This window comes from Ailuropoda melanoleuca, chromosome 9, assembly GCF_002007445.2.
Source record: "Ailuropoda melanoleuca isolate Jingjing chromosome 9, ASM200744v2, whole genome shotgun sequence".
In the NCBI taxonomy this organism is placed as follows: domain Eukaryota; kingdom Metazoa; phylum Chordata; class Mammalia; order Carnivora; family Ursidae; genus Ailuropoda; species Ailuropoda melanoleuca.
This window is the reverse complement of record NC_048226.1, coordinates 29,583,505-29,602,916: the sequence shown is the minus strand read 5'-3', so window position 1 is coordinate 29,602,916 and position 19,412 is coordinate 29,583,505. Positions and strand designations below refer to the sequence as shown.

General features: G+C 58.5%; 3 protein-coding genes across 11 annotated transcripts in view; 1 reads left to right on the top strand and 2 right to left on the bottom strand.

Moving 5' to 3' along the window:
• Window positions 1-176: 176 nt before the first annotated feature.
• On the top strand, window positions 177-4,650 carry CPLX3 (complexin 3). Its single transcript, XM_002922975.4, has 3 exons — window positions 177-463; window positions 1,619-1,706; window positions 3,554-4,650. Exons 1-3 carry the CDS (start codon window positions 300-302, stop codon window positions 3,776-3,778), a joined length of 477 nt encoding a protein of 158 aa, XP_002923021.1. The 5' UTR covers window positions 177-299; the 3' UTR covers window positions 3,779-4,650.
• Window positions 4,651-8,929: 4,279 nt separating this feature from the next.
• Window positions 8,930-15,590, bottom strand: ULK3 (unc-51 like kinase 3). 8 transcript variants are annotated; one of them, XM_034668043.1, is made up of 16 exons: window positions 15,154-15,343; window positions 14,921-15,061; window positions 14,714-14,834; window positions 14,076-14,180; window positions 13,197-13,340; window positions 12,899-12,981; window positions 12,251-12,406; window positions 12,001-12,106; window positions 11,760-11,800; window positions 11,421-11,523; window positions 11,228-11,292; window positions 11,064-11,142; window positions 10,945-10,985; window positions 10,502-10,549; window positions 10,230-10,296; window positions 8,930-10,105 (listed from the first exon to the last, which is right to left on the bottom strand). In XM_034668043.1, exons 1-16 carry the CDS (start codon window positions 15,295-15,297, stop codon window positions 10,089-10,091), a joined length of 1,461 nt encoding a protein of 486 aa, XP_034523934.1. In that variant the 5' UTR covers window positions 15,298-15,343; the 3' UTR covers window positions 8,930-10,088. The 8 variants fall into 8 exon arrangements, 6 of the variants coding, with proteins under 6 accessions (XP_034523934.1, XP_034523933.1, XP_034523932.1 ...); XR_004627762.1 differs by lacking the exon at window positions 10,945-10,985 and having other exon boundaries at window positions 15,154-15,347; XM_034668042.1 differs by lacking the exon at window positions 8,930-10,105 and having other exon boundaries at window positions 10,265-10,403; window positions 12,899-12,964; window positions 14,074-14,176; window positions 14,719-14,834; window positions 15,154-15,590.
• Window positions 15,591-18,014: 2,424 nt separating this feature from the next.
• The window catches only part of SCAMP2 (secretory carrier membrane protein 2), a 22,772-nt gene continuing 21,374 nt past the window's right edge, over window positions 18,015-19,412 (bottom strand). For both annotated transcript variants that reach the window (XM_019803493.2, XM_019803491.2), the window contains 2 exons: window positions 18,567-18,687; window positions 18,015-18,371 (listed from right to left, as the gene is read on the bottom strand). In XM_019803493.2, the coding sequence (XP_019659052.1) occupies window positions 18,237-18,371; window positions 18,567-18,687 (256 nt within the window). In that variant the 3' untranslated portion in view covers window positions 18,015-18,236. The remainder of the gene's footprint in view (window positions 18,372-18,566; window positions 18,688-19,412) is intronic.

Here is a 19,412-nt window from a genome sequence, read left to right as displayed (position 1 = left end):
GTGCAGGATTCCAGGAGCATCAATGCAGCCCCTTTCCCTGGGGAGCGACCCCACCCCCGCAGGCCCTAATCCGTTGTCAGCAATGCCCAGGCGGAGCTTGGCGTGGAAGGAGGCACGTGGGGGAGGCGGGAGTGCAGAGCGGGCACGTGGTCCAGCCTNGGGCCTGGGCGGGGGCGGGAGGCGGGAGGCTCAGAGCGTGGGGCGCCGGCCCGCGGCAGGAGCTGTCCGCGAGACCTAGTGCTGAAGTAGGTGAGGACGTGCCTGGCTCCCGGCGCCCGGTGCCAGGGCCAGCGAAGACCATGGCGTTCATGGTGAAGACTATGGTGGGCGGCCAGCTGAAGAACCTCACCGGGAGCCTGGGGGGCGGCGAGGACAAGGGGGACGGGGACAAATCTGCGGCCGAAGCGCAAGGCATGAGCCGAGAAGAGTATGAGGAGTATCAGAAGCAACTGGTGGAAGAGAAGTGAGTGGGATCCTTTCCTGGTTCCAACGACCTTCCCCCACCCCCTCTAACCACCTGGCTCACCTCTAAGGCGGTTTCAGACCCCGAGTCCCCTTACCTTACTTTCCTAGATGCGGATAAGAGACTGGGGTGTGCTTTCTAGGCTGTCCCCAGAGCCACCCCATCCCAAACCCAGGACCCCGTTCCAGCTTCGCACTCTGGGCCCAGAAGGAGTGGGGGCAGGGGTAGTAAGGAGCTGGGATGGGGTGGCGGCACGTGCATTTCTGATGAAACAAGTAATCCCTTAATCCGATCTGGTCCTAGCCGTCTGCATCTTCCAACTGGAGCTCCTCTGAGTCTGAGGTTCTGAGAAAAGCGAGGCAGCTGAGGCGGCTCAGAGTCACGGAGACAGATCTTGAGATGGGGCACTCATAGATATTGAGCCTCAGTGTCTACTTGTGTGCAGGCGGCGCTGGGACAGAGAGGCAGCTGGGGCTGGCCTCCAGGGCTAGGCTGCTTAGATGCAGATCCAGGTTTTTCTTCTTTTTAGCTGGGTGACTTTAGACTGGTTACTTAAACCTTTCTGCGCCTCAGTTTCCTCTTCTGTAAAATGGGGATGGTAACCATAAAACATGCCTTATATATTTATAAGGATTAAATTATTTAACGCATGTAAACTACATAGCACAGTGCCTGGCACATGGTATATCATTAAATATTAGCAATTATTTTGCTTAATCCTGATAATAGTTTTGTGAGTTGCAAAAGAGGGAAATAAGTGACATAACAAAAGTGCAGTGCAGCCAGGATGCAAACCCAAGTCTGTCCCAAATATTTTCCCACACACGACACAGTCTGTCAGGAAGGGAAAAGACAGACGGAGTTGGAGGCCTAGAGGGACACACAGGGTCTGCAGAGCGAGCCAGACAGGCTGACGCTCCCGACCCATAGTCCAGTGCCAGGTGCAGAGACAACAAAGGGCCGCGATGATGGGGGGAGAGGCAGCAAAGACTAACCGAGGCCCGCCAGGTCGGAGCACCCTCCCAACACACAGGCGAGTCCCGCAGGAGCGAAGCTGTTCTCGCCCGGGGACTCGGAGACCCCTCCCGCCAGTCCCTCGCAGACCCCGCCCATTCTGTCAGCCCTTGGGATGACTCCGCCCCCGTGCCCCCTCAGGATGGAGCGGGACGCGCAGTTCACGCAGAGGAAGGCGGAGCGGGCCACGCTGCGGAGCCACTTCCGAGATAAATATCGGCTGCCCAAGGTAAGCTTAGGAGCCTGGGCTGGTAGCCACATCGGGACCCTGGACTTGCAGCTCCCCTCTCTTTCTCCGGGCTCGGCTCCGCAACTCTCAGCTCCTAAAACTCACGGAGTTCTTGGTTGGATCCTTCGTTCTCTTACTCAGAGGCCAGGGCTTGGTGCTGAAGGGAAGCCCAGCCTTCCCAAGACTGATAGATTTGTGTTTCTGGAGCCAGTTCAGGCCCCTTCTCTCCCTCACGGCCCCCTCCTCCAAACCACAGTCAGGCCGGGGCAGATGAAGAAGTGGAAGGCAGTAGATTTCACAAGTTCGAGTACACTCGGAGTGCCTGCACACTCCGGGAGGGCGGGGTGGGGGAGAGAAGCAGACCCTCTGTGTGCCAGGCACTTGGCCTTCATTCCCTCATGTAGCCCCTCAGTAACGCTCCCGCGTAGCGATCACCCACTCTACAAATAAGGAAACTGAGGCTCGGAAAGATTAAGGAACTTGACAAGGCCACACAGCCAGCTAGTGCTGGAGCGGGGTCAGAGCCTGTGAATGCAGAACCTCAGCTTGCTGTAGGACCCCCGGCTGCCTTCCAGGGTATGGAGTCTGTCTGCAGAGAGCAAAATGCCTGTTGGTTGGCCAAACAGCCAGGAGGAAGTCTCCCATAGGCACTGCAGCACTGGGTGGGCATGTAAGTGTAGCCTAAGGAGGGAACTGAGGCACAAGGTACTCCCAGTGCCCAGAATCTTCCATTTGAATTGGAAGATCCGACACGCAAACATCACATTCACTCATTCAACAAATGTTTACTGATCCTTTGGCTGCCTCTGACTCTCCACAGCGCACCAGTCTCTCAGAGGGAAAACCAGTCCAGAAAGCCAGAAAAGCTACTGAGTTAAACCCAGCTAGGAATGGAGTCATTGCTCAAATGCTTGCACTAAGCACATTGAAAGACACAACCCCTGCCATCAGGGAACTCTGAGTTTAATAAAAGAGGGAAGCCTTGGCTGTAACTGAGTAGGACATAAAGTGAAAGTGCCAGGGTCCCCAAAGGGATAGAGAAGTGCAAAGGCAACCAGTAGGTATTGTGCAAAGAGAACACAGATGTTGGAATTCATGATGTACGTTTATTTTTTTTAAGATTTTATTTATTTGAGACAGAGAGAGAGAGAGAGCGCACAAGCAGGGGAAGGAACAGAGGGAGGAGCAGAGGGAGAGAAAGAAGCAGACTCCCCGCTGAGCAGGGACCCTGCCGCAGGACTCGATCCCAGGAGTCTGGGATCATGACGTGAGCCGAAGGCAGCCGCTTAACTGACTGAGCCACCCGGGCACCCGCATGACATAGGTTTAAAAACAAGTGCCCCTACTTCCTAGTTTTGTGACTTGCCCAAGTTACTTAAATTGAGTAGTTTACTTACTTAAACTGAGCCTCAATTTCCTTATTTGTAAAATAGAAATAAGAATACCGACCTCACAGGGGTATTTTGAACTTCAGCCATACAGTAGGCACTTGATAAGTGGTACCCATCACTGTGATCAGTCCGTCCTCCGGCGTGGGTAACGACAGCCAGCCTATGATGTCGCTGACTGGAACAGTTTGACTCCTAAACATTTTCATTTTGCTCTACTCACTGTGCTAGTGTCTTCAGTATCTCAGAGTGAAGTTAGGTGGTGTAAAAGTCCAAGGTCTGCATGTTCAAGTGACAAAAGCTTGAGTCTGGGATGTGGGTGTGGGGGCTGAACTCACTGGAACATGTGGCTCCGAAATCTGGGGCTGGGAGCCCAGGCCAGGCTTCCTCCCTGTCCCTTCAACTCTGGGTCTTCCTGGGCCTCCAGCCCCACTCCACCTCCTCCCCTCTTCCCTTCAGAACGAGACAGATGAGAGCCAGATTCAGATGGCAGGTGGAGACGTGGAGCTGCCCCGGGAGCTGGCCAAGATGATTGAGGAGGACACAGAGGAGGAGGAGGAGAGGGCCTCCGTCCTTGGGCAGTTGGCCAGTCTTCCTGGCTTGGACCTCGGCTCACTCAAGGACAAAGCCCAGGCCACATTGGGGGACCTCAAGCAATCAGCTGAGAAGTGCCACATCATGTGACTACTTCCCCTGGGGTTGCCCACTGCGGTGACCAGAGGGCTGGGCCCACATGAGGGCTAAGAGTGTGTCTCAACGTCCAGGGACCCACACCCCATCTTAGTTTTGTTTCCCCCTGTCCCGTGTTAGCTCAGGACCCTTCTCATCCATGGCTCAAGTCTGCCTCTTGGTATCTCCCTCTGCACTGGGACCAAAGTCCCCATTCCTCACCCTTTCTCTCAGGACCCACCCTCTCTACTCTGCCTGGAGAGGCCTTCTAAGATTGTAAGAATAGGCCCATCCCTCTTGGGCTGCAGCCCCAAGTTTCTGCACACAGGAGCACCCGTAGAGAGACACACAGAGAGACATGGAAACCATGGCATGTGCAGAAGCATGCACCACAGACACATCCTGGCAAACACACACACACACAGGCCAGCCCCTCTAGACACCGACACTCAGACATGCTTAGAGGGGTCTTTGGGCAGACTCCCTCAGTAGCCAAGAAGCCTGAGTTTGAGCCGCCATGTTCATTCTCCTTGAAAGCCACTGCTCTTTCTGGGCCTTACTGCATCGTCTTTAAAATGGGGATGGACTGGATAGTTTCTAAGACTCTTTCTGGCGTGGCCTCCCTGGCCCTCGGAGCCAACCCCACACTCTTCCTTGGGCAGGACAGCAGCTGCAACCATCGCCTGGAGCGGCTGCCATTGTACTATGGGCTCTGGTTCTCGGGAGCTGAGCGATGCTGTGTGAGGGGCCGAGTGCCAAGGATGAAGCTGGCACTGAACAGTAGCCCAGGCGGCTCTAGGCCCTTTCTGGACCCAGGCCCAGGCAATTTCTGTTCTGTTCCCGTAGAACTCTCTCTGGATTCCATAGCTGGATCTCCTCTGTCAGCTCTGTGAAAAATAAAATTTTGAAATAAATATTTCAAAAATAAAAATTTCCTCCCACTTCTTAAATAGACCTCCAGGAATCTTGGGGTTCACAGCCCCACAACCCTCCTCACTCATAGCTTCATAGCAATGCCAGGCTCTGTAAGATGTTCAAGTTTTACCTTCTTGGGGACCCTGGGTGAGGGTGGGGTCCCTGCACTGGACAGAGGGCACCAGTCCAGCTGGGGCTGGATGAAACAGGACTGGGCTTTGAGAGGGGTGTGGCAGCCAGCTGGATAGGGCTGCACGTGGGACCCCAGGAGGGGTGTGGCTCAATCACAGCTGTCTCTGGCACCTAAGCCTATCCCCCCTTCTCACCTTGGGGATGGAAGGGCTAACAGAGAAGGCAGGGCAACCGCCTTCCAGTCCTGGCACAGCTGTGTGACTTTGAGCGTCCCTTTCCCTCCTCGGAGCCTATTTTCCCTGCTGTGAAATGAAGAACTACCCCCTCCCTAAATAATAGTGTTTCAAAGATGACTGCCTGTGAAATCTTTGGGACATGGAGACCATCAATAAATGACAACTGATTCTTTAAAAACAAAAAAACAATCAGCAGCCCAAATCTCATCCTACTCCCCTGTGGGGGGTCCAGGAAACCAAGCCCAAGCAGGCCACCCCAGCGCCTTGAGCAGCAACGAGGTGCTATGGGCTAACCCCGTGTCCCTGCTTGGCACCCGTCTTGGGAAGCCGGCCAAGATTTATAGGCAGCACGGCCCTATGAGGGTTTGGTCTCAAGGGCAAAGTTTCCTTTAGGCCTGCCTTGTAAACTAAGAACAAGAAACATAAAACCTGTTCGGTAGGTAATATGGGGAGAAACAGGTGGAAGAGAGAGGAGAAAGAGAGGATTAGGAATTAGGAGGGGCAGGGCAGGGAGGGACACAGGCCCAGGATGGGGTGGCTCGAGATGTCACGCCCAAGCATCTCCCGGGAAGGGGCCTGGGCCTCTGAGCTGCTCCTAGGCTGCCCCCTGGTCAGTCTCTGGACAAAACCCCCTCCTGACCTTCCTAGAGCTGGAGGAGACCCAAGCTGGAGCCCCAGGCTAGGTGTGGGGTGGGGAGAGAGCTGCGTGGGCCTCCTCGGCCACGTCAGCAGCAAAGCGCACGTCAGCACTCCACCCTCCAGGGACCTTCTGCCTAATGGGATTGGACAGACCCCTTTTCCCTCAGTGGTTTGCAGGACCCAGAGTGAAAGAGGCAGAGAGGGAGGCCACAGGGGAGGCTAGGGGTTAGCGCTCACTGAACCCTCACAAAATAAGCTGGTTGGGGCCTGGGGTCAGGGAGTTGAGGGGGCTGAGCCCCCACACTCATTTCCTCCTCACTCCTGGGAACCCCAGGAAGCCCTGGCCTGTCTGTGGCCCTGGAATTGGGGGGAGGAGGTTCTGGGACAAAGGAGTCAGCTCTGGCACCCAGGCAGAGATGGGCGAGGAGGACAGGTTGAGGGGTCTCCAGGCTCTGCTGGCCTCTCCCTGCCTCCCCTCTTCCTTCACCTGCTCTCAGGGCTTCCCTGTCAGTCCATGTCCTTCTCATTTGTGCCCCCCGTTCCGCCCCGGTCCTGGCTCCTACCTGTCCTGGACTCATACACTCCCGTGGGGGCCCCCGCTGTACCTGCCCCCACTCGCAAGCCCTCAGGGCCTGTCTACGGGACTACTGGCCCGCTATTCTCTTCCCGACGGTGTCTGCTTCTGCCTAGTCACAGTCACTTGGTCCGTGACTGGTCCACCCACCTGCTGTGATGTGAGGACCACAAAAAAAAACCACTTGCCCCCAAACTTCCCTTTCCACAGCAATTAAAACCCTGCCATTAGAGCAGCATAGTTTAGTAAGCCATTTACCCCTCTGGGCCTTTTTCTTTCTCTTGTTTTCCTTTCCTCCTCCTTTCCTCTTTCTCATGCTTGCAGGCAGTGTGAGGATTCAGGAGATGTTGAAAGGGGTCGAGACAGCCCGTGACCCAACCCGGTCCACGCTTCCAGGAAGAGAGGGATGGCAAAGATGGCCAGCCTCCCTCCCCTCACCCCACCCCCATTCTCTGGCCCCGTAATGTGGGCGGTTTCAGGAAGATTGGTGACCCCTGCCCTACTCCAGTCCCTTCTTCTGTCCACCCAGACAGCTCAGGCCTGGTTCTCAGAGGGAGAGGGGTACAGAGAGAAGCAGTGACTTTCCAGAGGCCACCTGGTCCCCAGGGAGGAGTTGGGAGGGTGATGGTGTTTGGAGTTCAGAGGAACTCCCCTTCCCCCATTGGCCAGATGGTATATTCTCGGACATGGAGGCCCCCCGGCAGGCGCTGGGGACATCTGGGGGAATGTTCGCTTGCTGAGCCTGAGATGCTGGCAGTGCCTGTTGACCCAGCTGATGCCTGAGGCTGGGTTGGGGGTGGGGAGCTGTGCGAGGGGCGTGGGAGGGAGCCACAGAGCCAGCTGCCCAGCCTCTAACCCTGTGCCGGCCAGGCATAACTGTTCCCAGAATCCTGAGGGGCAAGGCTCAGGGAGAGCAGGGGAGCCAGGGGGGGCTGATCTGGGGGAGCAGTGGCCTTGAGGCTGCCTCAGCCTTATTTGGCAGGAACCATGCCTGTGTGTGTGATCACGAGTGTAAGCCCATGGGGGGTCTGCATGGGTCTGTGAACCTGAACGTGGCTTTCGTGTTTTTGTAGGTCTGCGGCCTGTGGCCTGTTAGTGTCTGTGCGTTTGTGTGCCTGTGGGATTTCAAGTGTGGATATGAACTACTCCAGAGACAGTGATGTGTCCCTTCCCTGATGTCCCAGCCCCAGGTTGGGCCATCTCCCATGTAGGGGCTGGGACGGCAGCTGGCTCTGCTAGATGACCTCCTGCAGGAACCAAGGTTCTCCTTCCTTCCACTTCTTCCCACTTGGCAAAAGGGCAGGCAGGGCACAGGACATCTCAGTCTGCTCCAGCGGCCCATCTGCTGGCCCCTTGGCAGACAGAGGGACCCAGGCTCAGGTGTTCCCCCAGCTTGGCCTAGTGCTGGCTCTGGGCTTGGGGGACTGAGTGGAAGTGGGAGGACAGGGCAGAGTGAGGCACGCAGACGCTGTGGCTTGTCTGCCCGCTTGGCACACTCAAAGTGTTAAAGGTGAGACATGGAAACTCACTCCTAGGGGGGAAAATATATATTTTTAAAGTAGATTAGCGTATTTCCCATAGGTCTCTGCCATTCGAAGAGAACCCTAGAGAGCGAGCCCCACCTCCTCTGGCTGGGCTGCCTCCTTCCTTGGCAGGTGGCTTGGAGACAGGACCAGCAGGGAGCCCAGGGGAAGGGCCTTCCTCCACTGGCCTCAGCCTCCCAGGCCTTTCCTGTCCCTGAAGTGGGGCCCTTCTCCCCACACCCATCTGTAGAAGTTTCAGGCTCATGTTTGGGCACAGCCAATGCAGAGATCACATACACACAGTGGGGTCCACGGGCCAACCCTCTAGCCCATCATCCTTTTGTTCAATTGGTCTTTCAACCCCGTCCTTCCTCATTTACTCTCCCTCCCAACCGGTCTTCTCCATCTACCCACCCATGGGGTGGAGTCACTCTCCTTCCTTTCCCTCATTTTTCTCACTGAGGCTTTCTTGGGCAGCCCACTCCCAGAGATAATATGAAGTACATTCCTTTCCCTAAATCTGAAAACATTGTGTTCAATGTGTACTGTGTCACGCTCCCATACGGTAACTCCTTTAGTCCTTACAAACCACCACCGGGCACTTATCTTCATCCTCATTTTACCAAGGAACCAGCTAATCAATGGGTCCCAAGCTTCAGCACCAAAGAGCAGAACCAAGATCTTGGCCATGCCTTCTGGCCCCTGGACCACTGCTCAACAGTGCCCCCAATGGCCACAACAAGGGCTGGGGCGGGGATTAGGTCCCCCCCAGTAGGGAAGCCCTTTACTGGCTGCACCAGAAGCCCCCCGGCAGATGCGCTCCCCCTCCCTTAAGTCTCCGAAGATGCTCCTGTATGCCGTTCCCACCAAGACCTGGTAGGGGGAAAGCAGTCTGCTGGAAACTGTTTCAGCCTGGGGCCCTAGGGAGCTGGGTTTGAGCACTAGACACCCAAGAGGATGCCCTTCCCCGGGGCCGGCTCACTGCTCGCTCACCAGTCCAGGGGAAGAGGCCATGGGAAGGCCAGGGGATCCTGTGTGGGGCCTTCCCCAGTCTCTCAGGCTTCCCAGCGTTTCCTGGGGCCCCTCCAGCCCCAGCCTGTGAACAGGGGATACCCTATTTTTCCCAGGGCGAGAAGAGAAGCACGAGTTCAGAAAATAATTTAATAGAGAAACAATGAATTACATTCTTTACACCTAGCCTCCTGCAAGGAATACACCTCTTGTCCCAAGGAGACACTAAAGGGCACAAAGGTCAGAGATCACCAGCACCCTTGTGGACTTTTTAAAAAGAGCCCCCAAATGACTCCACTGTGTACATTCTTCTCCAGATTAAAGTCACTTTGTCCTCTTAAAAACCCATGTGGGGAGCTGAGGAGGTATTAGCAGCCCCATTGGAGAGCTGGGGAGATCAGGCCCAGAAAGGGGAAGGGACTTGCCCAGGGTCACACACTGGGGTGGCTGCAACGCCAGACCTAGAGCCCGGTCTCCTGATTGCCGGCTCCTCTGCAGCCTGCTGGGTCAGGCAGCCCCCAACCTCCCCACTCCAGGCCAGGACCAGCTCCAGGGCCAATGGGGGCGATGGACAAAAGCTGAAGACCACTCCCCTTGTGCCCCTTGGGCCAGAGCAGGAACAAGGCATGGCTTTCTCAAATTTGCCCCACCCCTGAAGAGTACATGATTTTCATGTCTGAAGGATTATCTTAGAATTTTGAGAGGGTGGGCGAGGGCCAGCTCCAGGAAAACTGGGGAGCTCTGTGAGTCTGAGTGTACACCGTGCAGTGGGTGGTCCCTGAGGGGTCTTGGAGTGCCCCGTTTCAGTGCAAGGAGGGAGGTGAGTCACAATAAGGTTCCCAGGAAGGACCCGGCGGGGGGCGGGGGTGCACAGGGCACAGCTGCCTGCTGACAGGGCAAGGGGCAAGAGCAGAAGTGTCCTGCAGGGGGCCCCCTGCCCTGTTCTCAGAGCAAAACCAGAGGCCTCATGCCCCCGAAATTGACAGGCTCAGGATCAAGCAACCACCACATAACCAAAGTCACACGAATGAAACTTCTCCCAGAGTCCTGCTCCCCTTCCCTCAGGGGCCAAGGCCTGGTGCTCTCAACACCGACAAGGCCCATCGGACCGTCTAAGAAGTGCAGAGGATCTTGTGGGGGGCTGGGGATCCTGGGACGTGGGGGGTCTCAGAGTTGCTCATCCAGGAAGCCTGCTCCGTAGCGTTGCAGAGGGCCACAGGACTCTGGACGTCAGTCTAGGGGAGTGTGTCCCCACTTAGGGGTGGCTGTGGGTCTGTCCAGTCATCCTTCCAGGGTCACTGCAGGGTGCATGCTGTGGAGAGGAAGGGGGGAAAGTCCGTCTTAAGTCTCTGGCATGGAGGCAGAATCCAGGGTTGCCCTCAGCCCTTCCCCCTCCTTGGTAGAGGGTCCGGGTCCGACCCCAGGGCAGGACTCACAGCTACGAACAGACTCTGATAGTCCCTCTTTGTCCAGGGTCTCAGCGGCCCAGCGAGACTCCCTCATCTGTGGAGCGTAAAGGCAGTGCAGGGGTGAGAGACAGCCGGAGGTGGGCACGGGGCCGCTGAGCCACTGAGCACGAGTGCCAAGGGCAGAGACAGCGATGGGGAGACCTTTAGAGGAAGACGGAAGGGGGAGACATGCAAGGGGGTGCAGGGGACAGACAGCCACAGGCAGAGAGGGGCAGAACACACCCAGCCCGTGTGCCCACCTTGACCTGCTCCTTCAGGTACTCAGCTCGAGCCATGAGGTTCTGAACCTACCGAGGGAAGACACGCCCATGGGGGTGTAGGCCGGAGGAGCCTTCAAATTGCTTTCCTTCTCACTCCTGATGCTCTCCAGAACCCTCTACCCCATCCAAACAACAGCCCCTCTGAGCTCATCATCTGCTCGCTTCTCCAAGAGGCCTTTCCAACCGAAGCAGCACAGCCCACTTTCCGCTGCTGGGTTCCCAGACCCTGTCTGTCCCCGCGCCCTGACCCCCCGGCACCCGCGCCCCTGATGGAGCACGTGGGGCCCCTGACTTCCCCAGTCTGTGAGGTCTGACTCCCAGACTTGGAACACCCTGAGGAAAGCTGAGGAGGTCCCCCAACATGGGAGCAGGGGGAGGAGGAGAAGAGGAAGCCTCCCAACTCTCCCAACCGCAGCGGGCACCTCGGTGTGAAGCAGCTCCCGCCTCCGGCCTGGGGGCTCCGCTACGAAGAAAGGGAGGGCGCGTGGTGAGGGCTGGGCAGCCCGGGGCTTGGGGGAGTGTGGGGATGGGGGGGCCTCACCTGCCAGTAGCACCAGCAACTCTCCCAGGCCGTGCTGGTACAGGTCCAGGGCAGCCTGCTCCCCGCCGGCTTCCTCCTCCTACGGCCACAGGCACACTGGGTCACTTAGGGTCACGCTCTGCACTCTTCCTGCCCCATGCAGGCCCCTCGTGCTGGGTACAAACCTTGGCTGTGGCGGCCGAAGCCACTTCCAGGGCAGCAAGGAGGCGAGGTTTGTCCCGGGCCATCTCTGGGATGAGGGCAGAGGCTCAGCGTGAGGGGAGCAGCCTGTTTTTCATCTCAGGGAACCTCCCCCAGGCTGCCGCCCCTCAGGCTGGAGGGAAGCTGCTGGGAGCTGAGGCCAGGAACCAGGCCTACCTCTGAGCAGGTCTTGGGCAGAGGTCCCCTGCCTCAGCAGGGCCTGATTGGAGGAGGAGACGATGGCTTTGAGCTCCTCAGCCCGGGACACGTACTGCCCCACCTGCAGGAGGTGAGGGGCTGAGAAGGGGCTGTCCCACCCCACCGCCCTCACCAGCACCCACCTCCAAGTTCTCCCTCTGGGTCCTCAGCGACTACCCCACGCTGTAATGGCAGGGAGCAACTGAGGCGGGCCTGACCCTCCCTGGAGAGCTGTTCTGGTTCTCAGTTCTAAGAAAGCCGGTCTGCCGAGACCCCAGGGTCGCTCACCCCTTTCCTTCAGGAGACTCCCTCACCCACCTTTGCTTTAATTGCCTCCTTCCGCTGGGCATCCACCTCATCTGTAGAAAGCGGGGGTTTACATGAGGCGTCTGCCCTGCCCCCACACCAAATCCTCTGGAACCCTCAAAACGACCAAATGCCAGATTTACCCTCTGCTTTGTCTCCCACAAAACTCTGGGCGGGGAGCTGCTTCTGGAATCCATCCACTGCAGCTGTGGCTGCCCCACCCCTGCTGCACCCAGGGGCTCTGGGCACTCACAGTGCAGGGCGGGCACGAAGAAATCCAGCGCCTGGCAGTACAGAGATAAAGCAGCCGCGGCGTCCCCGTCCTGGTCCTTCTTCACGGCCTGCACCACCAGGGCGGTCTGGGGGACAGGCGGTCGGGGGTCAGGCCCACCCCCCAATGCTCACCACAAACAGAGACGAGCAGGTCCCCGGTGCACCACCGAATGGGGCTGATGAGCCCCCCAACCTGCCCTCCTCCCACGCCCTTCCGCTGGCCCGCTTACTGCTCGGGCCAGGCTCTCCCCACTGGGCATGTGCTCTAGGTCCACCCAGGGGTGGGCGAAGAAGTCCTGGAAGGAGATGCGACGGTTGGGGTCCCGCTCTAGGAGCCGCTGCAGCAGGTCCCGGCAGTCTCGGGAGAGTGGGGGCCGCAAAGGGAGCTGCGGGGAGGGTGGGAGACAGTTCACACATGGCCCAGCACCTCAGCCCCCGGCCCAGGGGCCGGCTGGGACCACCTGGTGCGGGGACGGCCCAGAGATACGCATGTGCAGGTGGAGAATCGGAGGCCCGGGAAGAGCAGCGACGGGCGAGGTGCTGGAGCCAGTGCAGGGCCACGCCCTCACCGGAAGCCTTGCTGGGGCAGCCTCTCCCCTCTCGGGATCACTCCTGGGAAGGCTGGGCCTGGCCTGCTTGCTTTGCTCCCACAGGGGGCCCGCACACAACTGCTGGGGCAGGCCTTTGCTCCCTGCCGTGAGTGAGCTGATCTGGGTTCCCGGAACCTTACAGAGCCTCACCCTGCCCTCCAGAGCATGCTCAGCACCACAGAGCTGGCCCGGAGCCATAGCCTGGGCAGTGCAGGTGGCAGAGAGGGCTCTGAACTCAGGGCCCTCACCCCCTCTTCCAACAGGTTGCCAGGACCCTTCAAGACCCACCTCAATAACCCGGTTGCTCCGGATCTTCTCTTCCAGCTCCGTGAACGACCTGGAGGCAAAGGGGGGCTGCCCGAAGAGGGCTTCTGTGGAAGGGAGGCAGAGGCCAGGCTGGGAGGGGATAGGGTCAAGCCCGGCCTGGCCCACTCCTTGGGGTCGGCAGGGGGACACCCCTCAGGGCAGGGTCCCCAGGGCGCACAGAGTCACATTCATTAGAACTCTTCAGGAGTGGCCCAGAAAGGCCTTGCCTGAAGACACACAGTAGAGGTTCCAGGGTTGGGGCCAGAGACAGAGCTCTCACCGTACAGAATGACCCCCACGGACCAGAGGTCCACACGAGCGTCGTATTGCCGCTGACACACCATCTCGGGGGCCATGTAGAGCGGGGAGCCACGGAGCACATGCTTCTCGTCCCAGGGAGACATGTGCTGTGCGAAGCCGAAGTCTGCGGGCAAGAGGGCAGGCAGCAGGGCCCCAATTCAGCTGCTGCGGCTCCTGCCCTCTAAAGCTTCACCCTGTGCTCCAGTGCAGGGCTCCTCCCCACCCACCAGGCTCATCAGGATCAATCCTACTCTGCAGCCTCTGCTCACACTCTTTCTCTCCAAATTAGCCTAGAACACCCTCCTACATCTTCCTCTGGGAGCCAGAATAAATCCCACGCACCCTGCACAGCCCCCTCAGGCATCTCTTTCCAGGAAGCCCACCCTGACTGCACCAGCTATGAGGATAAGGGCCCACCAGCAGTTAGAAGCCGAGGTTTTACCTTGCTTTCTGGCCTCTTAGCCTCAGTCCATTCTTGGCCACAGCCACCTCCTCCCCCACCTCCCACCCTCCAACACTGCCACAGACGGAGTCACAGGCTGAGCCCCAGTCCTGCGGACGGACCAATTCCCAACCCTGCTCACACACTGAGCCCTTCCCATCGTCACACATGGGGTCCTGACCCTGACCCTAGACTGAGCCCTGACCCCATCCAGTCCACTGCTGGAGTCGAGGGTGGGGAGGCAAAGAAACGTCCTGCCTTTGGTGGTAGGGCCCGTCCCTGCACGTGCCAGCCCGTCACTGTTTGATGACTCAACAGAGGGTGCCATGAGAACCAGGGCTGCTGAGAGAGCTGGGCAGCAGGAGGCCTCTGCACGCCCACCCTCCAAACCTCATCCCTGCTGGTCCAGACTCACACCTGCCAGTTTAAGGTGGGGCTTCTCCAAGGAGCTCAGCAGAATGTTCTGTGGCTTCAGATCCAGGTGAGAGATATTCCGTTCATGCAGGAACTGCAGAGCACTAGCTGGGGAATAAGACCCATGTGGAGAAACAGGTCAGAGGAGCCCATCCCTCACCGGCCTCTCGCCTCCCCCAGCCTTCCATCTGCCCCTTCAAGCCTGCCCAGCCTGACTTCTGCACTGGCTGCTCTACTGAATATTTTAATACTTAAATATCAGGTTCCTGCCACTTCTAAGAATTTGCCCCCTAGCCCTTTGGACCCTTTCACAAGTCCCCTCTCCCTCCTAGAAGCCTCCCCAGCCCCCCAGCCCTTAGGGTCTTGTTCTTTTTCTTGGCAAAATCCTACCCCTGGGCCCTGGAACATTCTAGAAGTTCCTTATATTATGTTCCCTGTGGAAACCTGGACTCCCCACAAATGGGGGCTCCTCTCTGTCATGGCATCCTTAAGCCAGGGATAGGCACATGGGAAAGATGGGGCCCTAACAATCCAAACTGAGACAGAGACAACTGCTAAGAAAGGCTCTAAGACTGGGGTGGGGGGTTGAGGGGGGCAGAGATCACCGGAAAGGGTGTCAGGCGAGGGTCAGAGGCTTTTACCCAACTGCTGCATGAAGACACGGGCCACCCTCTCAGGCAGAATCCTGCGGGTATGGATGAAGCGAGACAGGTCACCCCCTGCGCAGAACTCCATGATGAGGTAGATGTTGTCGCTGTCCCACTGTGGTTACAGAGGCAGACAGGCAGCTTGAAGAGAATGTCCCTTCCCCAGCTCCCTTTGGGGGTTGTCCCACCCCAGGCCCGCACCTGGAAGTCTTTCAGCTGTACAATGTGGGGGTGTCGAATGCCCTTGAGGATCTCAATCTCTGTCAGGAGGTTCTCCACAGATGCCTTGTTCAGACTCTTCTTGGCCACGCACTTTATGGCTACCACCTCACGAGTGTCCTTCTGTGGGGACAGGAGATGTGAGCGTTCTGCCTTGAGGGGGCCAGAGCCCATGCCTGGCCCCTCTTCCCCCATCACTGGGCCTCCCCACTCACACCAGCCTGCAGGCTTCCCAGCTTCCCCTTCTCAGGCCAGGGAGGCACCGGTGTTCTGGAATCCCCTCCCAGTCTGGTGTTCTCCAACGCTGCTCCGTAATCTATTTCATTGTGTTCTCGAGTGCCCCCACTAAGGCATGTCATTCAGGGTTCTAGAACGGCGCACGCCGATTCCTAGCCGGGTCCAGCCTTCTAGAACCCTGTCCCAGACTCCTCCCAGCCCATCAAGGATCCTCCCTGTTCTGCGCCTATCACCGCGCTCCACCGAGGCCTTCATCTGCCTCTCCAGACAAAACAGGGCTGTGTGGGCGTGGGTTTGTTTTTAAGACCTAAGGGTGGCAGTCAGCTCTCCGCTCCGCCGCCGAAGGGCGGCCGGCCGCGGGCCCCTCACTGCTCGCACGCCGCGTCTCGCCTCTCTCTCGCTGGACGCCCACCCGGGCTCGCTCGGGGTCTGGCGGGCACAGAGGCCGGGTCCTCATTGGTTCCCCAGCCCCGTCCCTGCCCGGCGCCGGGGTCCCCGGGGGCGCCCCGCACCCACCTTGGCATAAGCCTTGTACACCGTGGCGTACGTGCCGCTGCCCAGGCGCTCGGTGAGGATGAAGCCGTCCAGCCGCGGGGGGCCCCCCGGGCCCCGCCATCCCCGCCGCCCCGCGCCCGCCGCTTCCTGCTTCCCGGAGCAGCGTTCCGGCGCGCAGCCCAGCGGTCGGGGCGCGCGGCCGCGGGGCAGACTCCACGCTGCCCCCAGCGCCGTCCGCCGGGACTGCAGCGCGGTGGGCGGGCCGTCATCCCACCCCGCCCCCACGGCCCCGCCTCCCCCAGGCGCTCCAGGGTGCCGCTCCCGGGCGCCTGCTCACGGGAGATCACGTGGTGGGAGCACAGTCGTCCCCGCGGCAGACGAGGTCTCCGAGGGCAGGGGGGAAATCCCATCCGGGCTTTACGGCTCACGTGAAGGGCAAGAGGTGAGGACCCGGGCTGAGCCGGTGTGCCACGTGGCAGGTAAGAGTCAAAGCAGCTCCCCAGCGTGCCCCTCCCGCTCAGAACCAGCCGCTCTAAAGTAGAGATACTGGGACAAGAATGTGCTTTTGGCCAAATAGTCCCAGGAAGGGGCTCGGCCCCTCCCACACCAGCCAGAGCAGGGCGGCCCCATGCAGAATCTCAACTGTCTCCGGGCCACTGGAGCCTCGAGCTCAGTGCAGGCTCCGTGGGCCACTCCCACCCTCCAAAGGCCACCAGACATTAGGACTAGGGTTGTCTGAAAATGTCTTTTTATTTAAAGCACAAAAATTGAGACATAACATATACATTTGTACATGAAGAAAAAAATACCAGAAAGTTTACAAAACCTTGGTCACTGCCATGATCATTCAGTGGCCCTGGGGCTGAGTGGGCTGCCAGTCTGCACGCTGCCCCGGGGTGGGCCCCAGGTCCCAGAGGCAGGCAATTGGCCAGCTTTTTGAGAAGTCCCCTCAGTCCACACACCCACCCTGTGTACAGCCTTTAGAGGACAGGGTGCAGGTTTTATCTGTCACTTCCCAGGTGCCCATCACACGGACACACCTGACGAATCCCCAGGACCAGTGACAGGTGACCTAGGTTTTACTGAGGGGATGGGAGAGCCCTCAGAAAAGTGGCTCATCAGTCCAGCATGAGGGACGCAGTTCTGGACTGATTCTTCTGTCCCCCCGCCCCCAACAGTCATACACGTGAGATATTGCTGAACGGAGAAGGCAGAGTGGGGTAGAATCTGAGGCCACGGCAAAGGGCCGCTGTCCTTCAGGAGGAGAGGAAATGGAAACAGGGCCAAACCACACCAGGACAGTCAGACTCCACCCTCCTAGACAACTGTCAAAGGCTGGGCAGGACTACTTGGGGTCAGGGTCCTCCGTCCCTCCCCCTCCCCAAATCCCAGACAACCCCCCTGCACATTCATTAGGTCTAGGGAGGGGAGAGGGCTCAGAGAGGGCCCAAAGGGCACAAGTACCTCCCACACCAGGAAAGTGCAGGGGGCATTAAAGGGCTATAAATCTGTGAGAAACATTAAGGCAGGGAAGAGCCTGGGAGCGACCATGCCAGAGGCTCTGGAAGCCCAGAGACCACCTCAGAGTGATCTGGGGAACAGAGCTTTCCATCCAGGTGAACTGCAGCTCATCTAAAGGGAAGCCCTTGGGAGACTACCCCAGCCTGGGCAGGAAGGAAAGGCAGGACTGTGGAAGCCACAGGCTGGGTCTGTGGAGCCAGATTCAGGCCAGGCCTGCTGGGGGAGGAGTGGAATCCCAGGATCCTGGCAGAAATAAAACTCCAGCTGGCGTGGGTCCAGGTCAGCTGGTGATCCCAAGTGTGTGCATGTATGTGACACCCACGTGTGTATGTGTGTATGTACATGTGTAGGGGGAAGTGAACTACAGTCCCACTGCTTCGAACCTACCGAAGCACCACCAGAGAAGGAAAGACAGCTTTTTTTTTTCTTTTTTCTCTTGTGTTAAAAAAAAAAAAAGTCCCTGTCCCTCCTTCCCCTCCCCTTGGGCAGAATGGAGAGCTGGCGGCTAAGAAAGAAGGAAGGACCGAAGGACCGTGCAAGACCCTCCCCAGGTCTGTGCTGGGCATAACCACTGNGTCTGTGGAGCCAGATTCAGGCCAGGCCTGCTGGGGGAGGAGTGGAATCCCAGGATCCTGGCAGAAATAAAACTCCAGCTGGCGTGGGTCCAGGTCAGCTGGTGATCCCAAGTGTGTGCATGTATGTGACACCCACGTGTGTATGTGTGTATGTACGTGTGTAGGGGGAAGTGAATTACAGTCCCACTGCTTCGAACCTACCGAAGCACCACCAGAGAAGGAAAGACAGCTTTTTTTTTTCTTTTTTCTCTTGTGTTAAAAAAAAAAAAAAAAAGTCCCTGTCCCTCCTTCCCCTCCCCTTGGGCAGAATGGAGAGCTGGCGGCTAAGAAGGAAGGAAGGACCGAAGGACCGTGCAAGACCCTCCCCAGGTCTGTGCTGGGCATAACCACTCTTTAAGGCACCCACGGAAAGTGCAGCTAGAAGGCAGGCGAGAGAAAAGGCTGGGGCAGAGGAAGGAGAGGCAGGAGGACTAGTTCCCCTGGAAGGCTCCTCGGGCAGCAGAGGAAGCAGCGCTGCGGAAGGTCCTGTTGCTGAAGATCCCCTGGGAAAACTCCTCCTGGGCCTGCTGGAAGCTGGCCCCCGTCCGGCGGTACAGGGAGTGCACCTGCAGAAAGAGGCTGGGCTGAGAAGTGCACGCTGGGGGCCTGCCTGACCTCCCACCCGGAACCCTGGGGACAGTCACCAGACCTCTGCAACCTGGGGGGCCCAACTGTCTCCAGTGATGGGCAGCCCCAAGGTGAAGGCAGGAAAGAGGCGCCTGCTTCCTCAGGCTGCGGTTGGCCCAGCAGCCACCACTCACCCGCTTCAGAAGGAAGAGCGAGAGCACAGCGCACAGGGTGAAGAAGCCAGCCACCACCATCATGATGATCGACACAGCCAAGTGGTCTTGCTTCAGCGTAGACAGGGCTGCGATCCAACCACTGCAAAGGGGGGAGGAGGAAGCCAGAGGGGACACAGTGAGAGAGAGTGGGCCCCAGAGGCGCCCGNCCATCATGATGATCGACACAGCCAAGTGGTCTTGCTTCAGCGTAGACAGGGCTGCGATCCAACCACTGCAAAGGGGGGAGGAGGAAGCCAGAGGGGACACAGTGAGAGAGAGTGGGCCCCAGAGGTGCCCGTGAGGGTCTCTTCTCTAAGTGGCTGCTGTAGGCTGACCAGGCAGCTCCCTACAGCACGAAGCCGTGGGCCGGAGGCCAGGCCTCTGTGAGGCTGACAGGCCCCACACTGCTCTTGGATAGGAGTTGTCCAAGCCGCTCTAGGGGACGTGGAAAGCCTACCTGCTCACTCCCAAAGCCCACCCTCTGGGAAAGAGGACCACTGGCCAACCCACTGCATTCAGCCTATCACCTCAGCTCCTCCTGCTGGGACCCAGGGCAGCCCCTCTGCCTCCAGTCGGTAAGGTCACCTTCCTGAGCCCCACTGTCCTTATCTGTAACGGGGATATGCCCACATCTCCTGATTTAAAAACTCACTACAAAGCCACAGTTCTCAAAACAGTGCAGTACTGGCACAAGGACATACAGATCGGGGCGCCTGGGTGGCGCAGTCGTTAAGCGTCTGCCTTTGGCTTAGGGCGTGATCCCGGCGTTCTGGGATCAAGCCCCGCATCAGGCTCCTCCACTGCGAGCCTGCTTTTTCCTCTCCC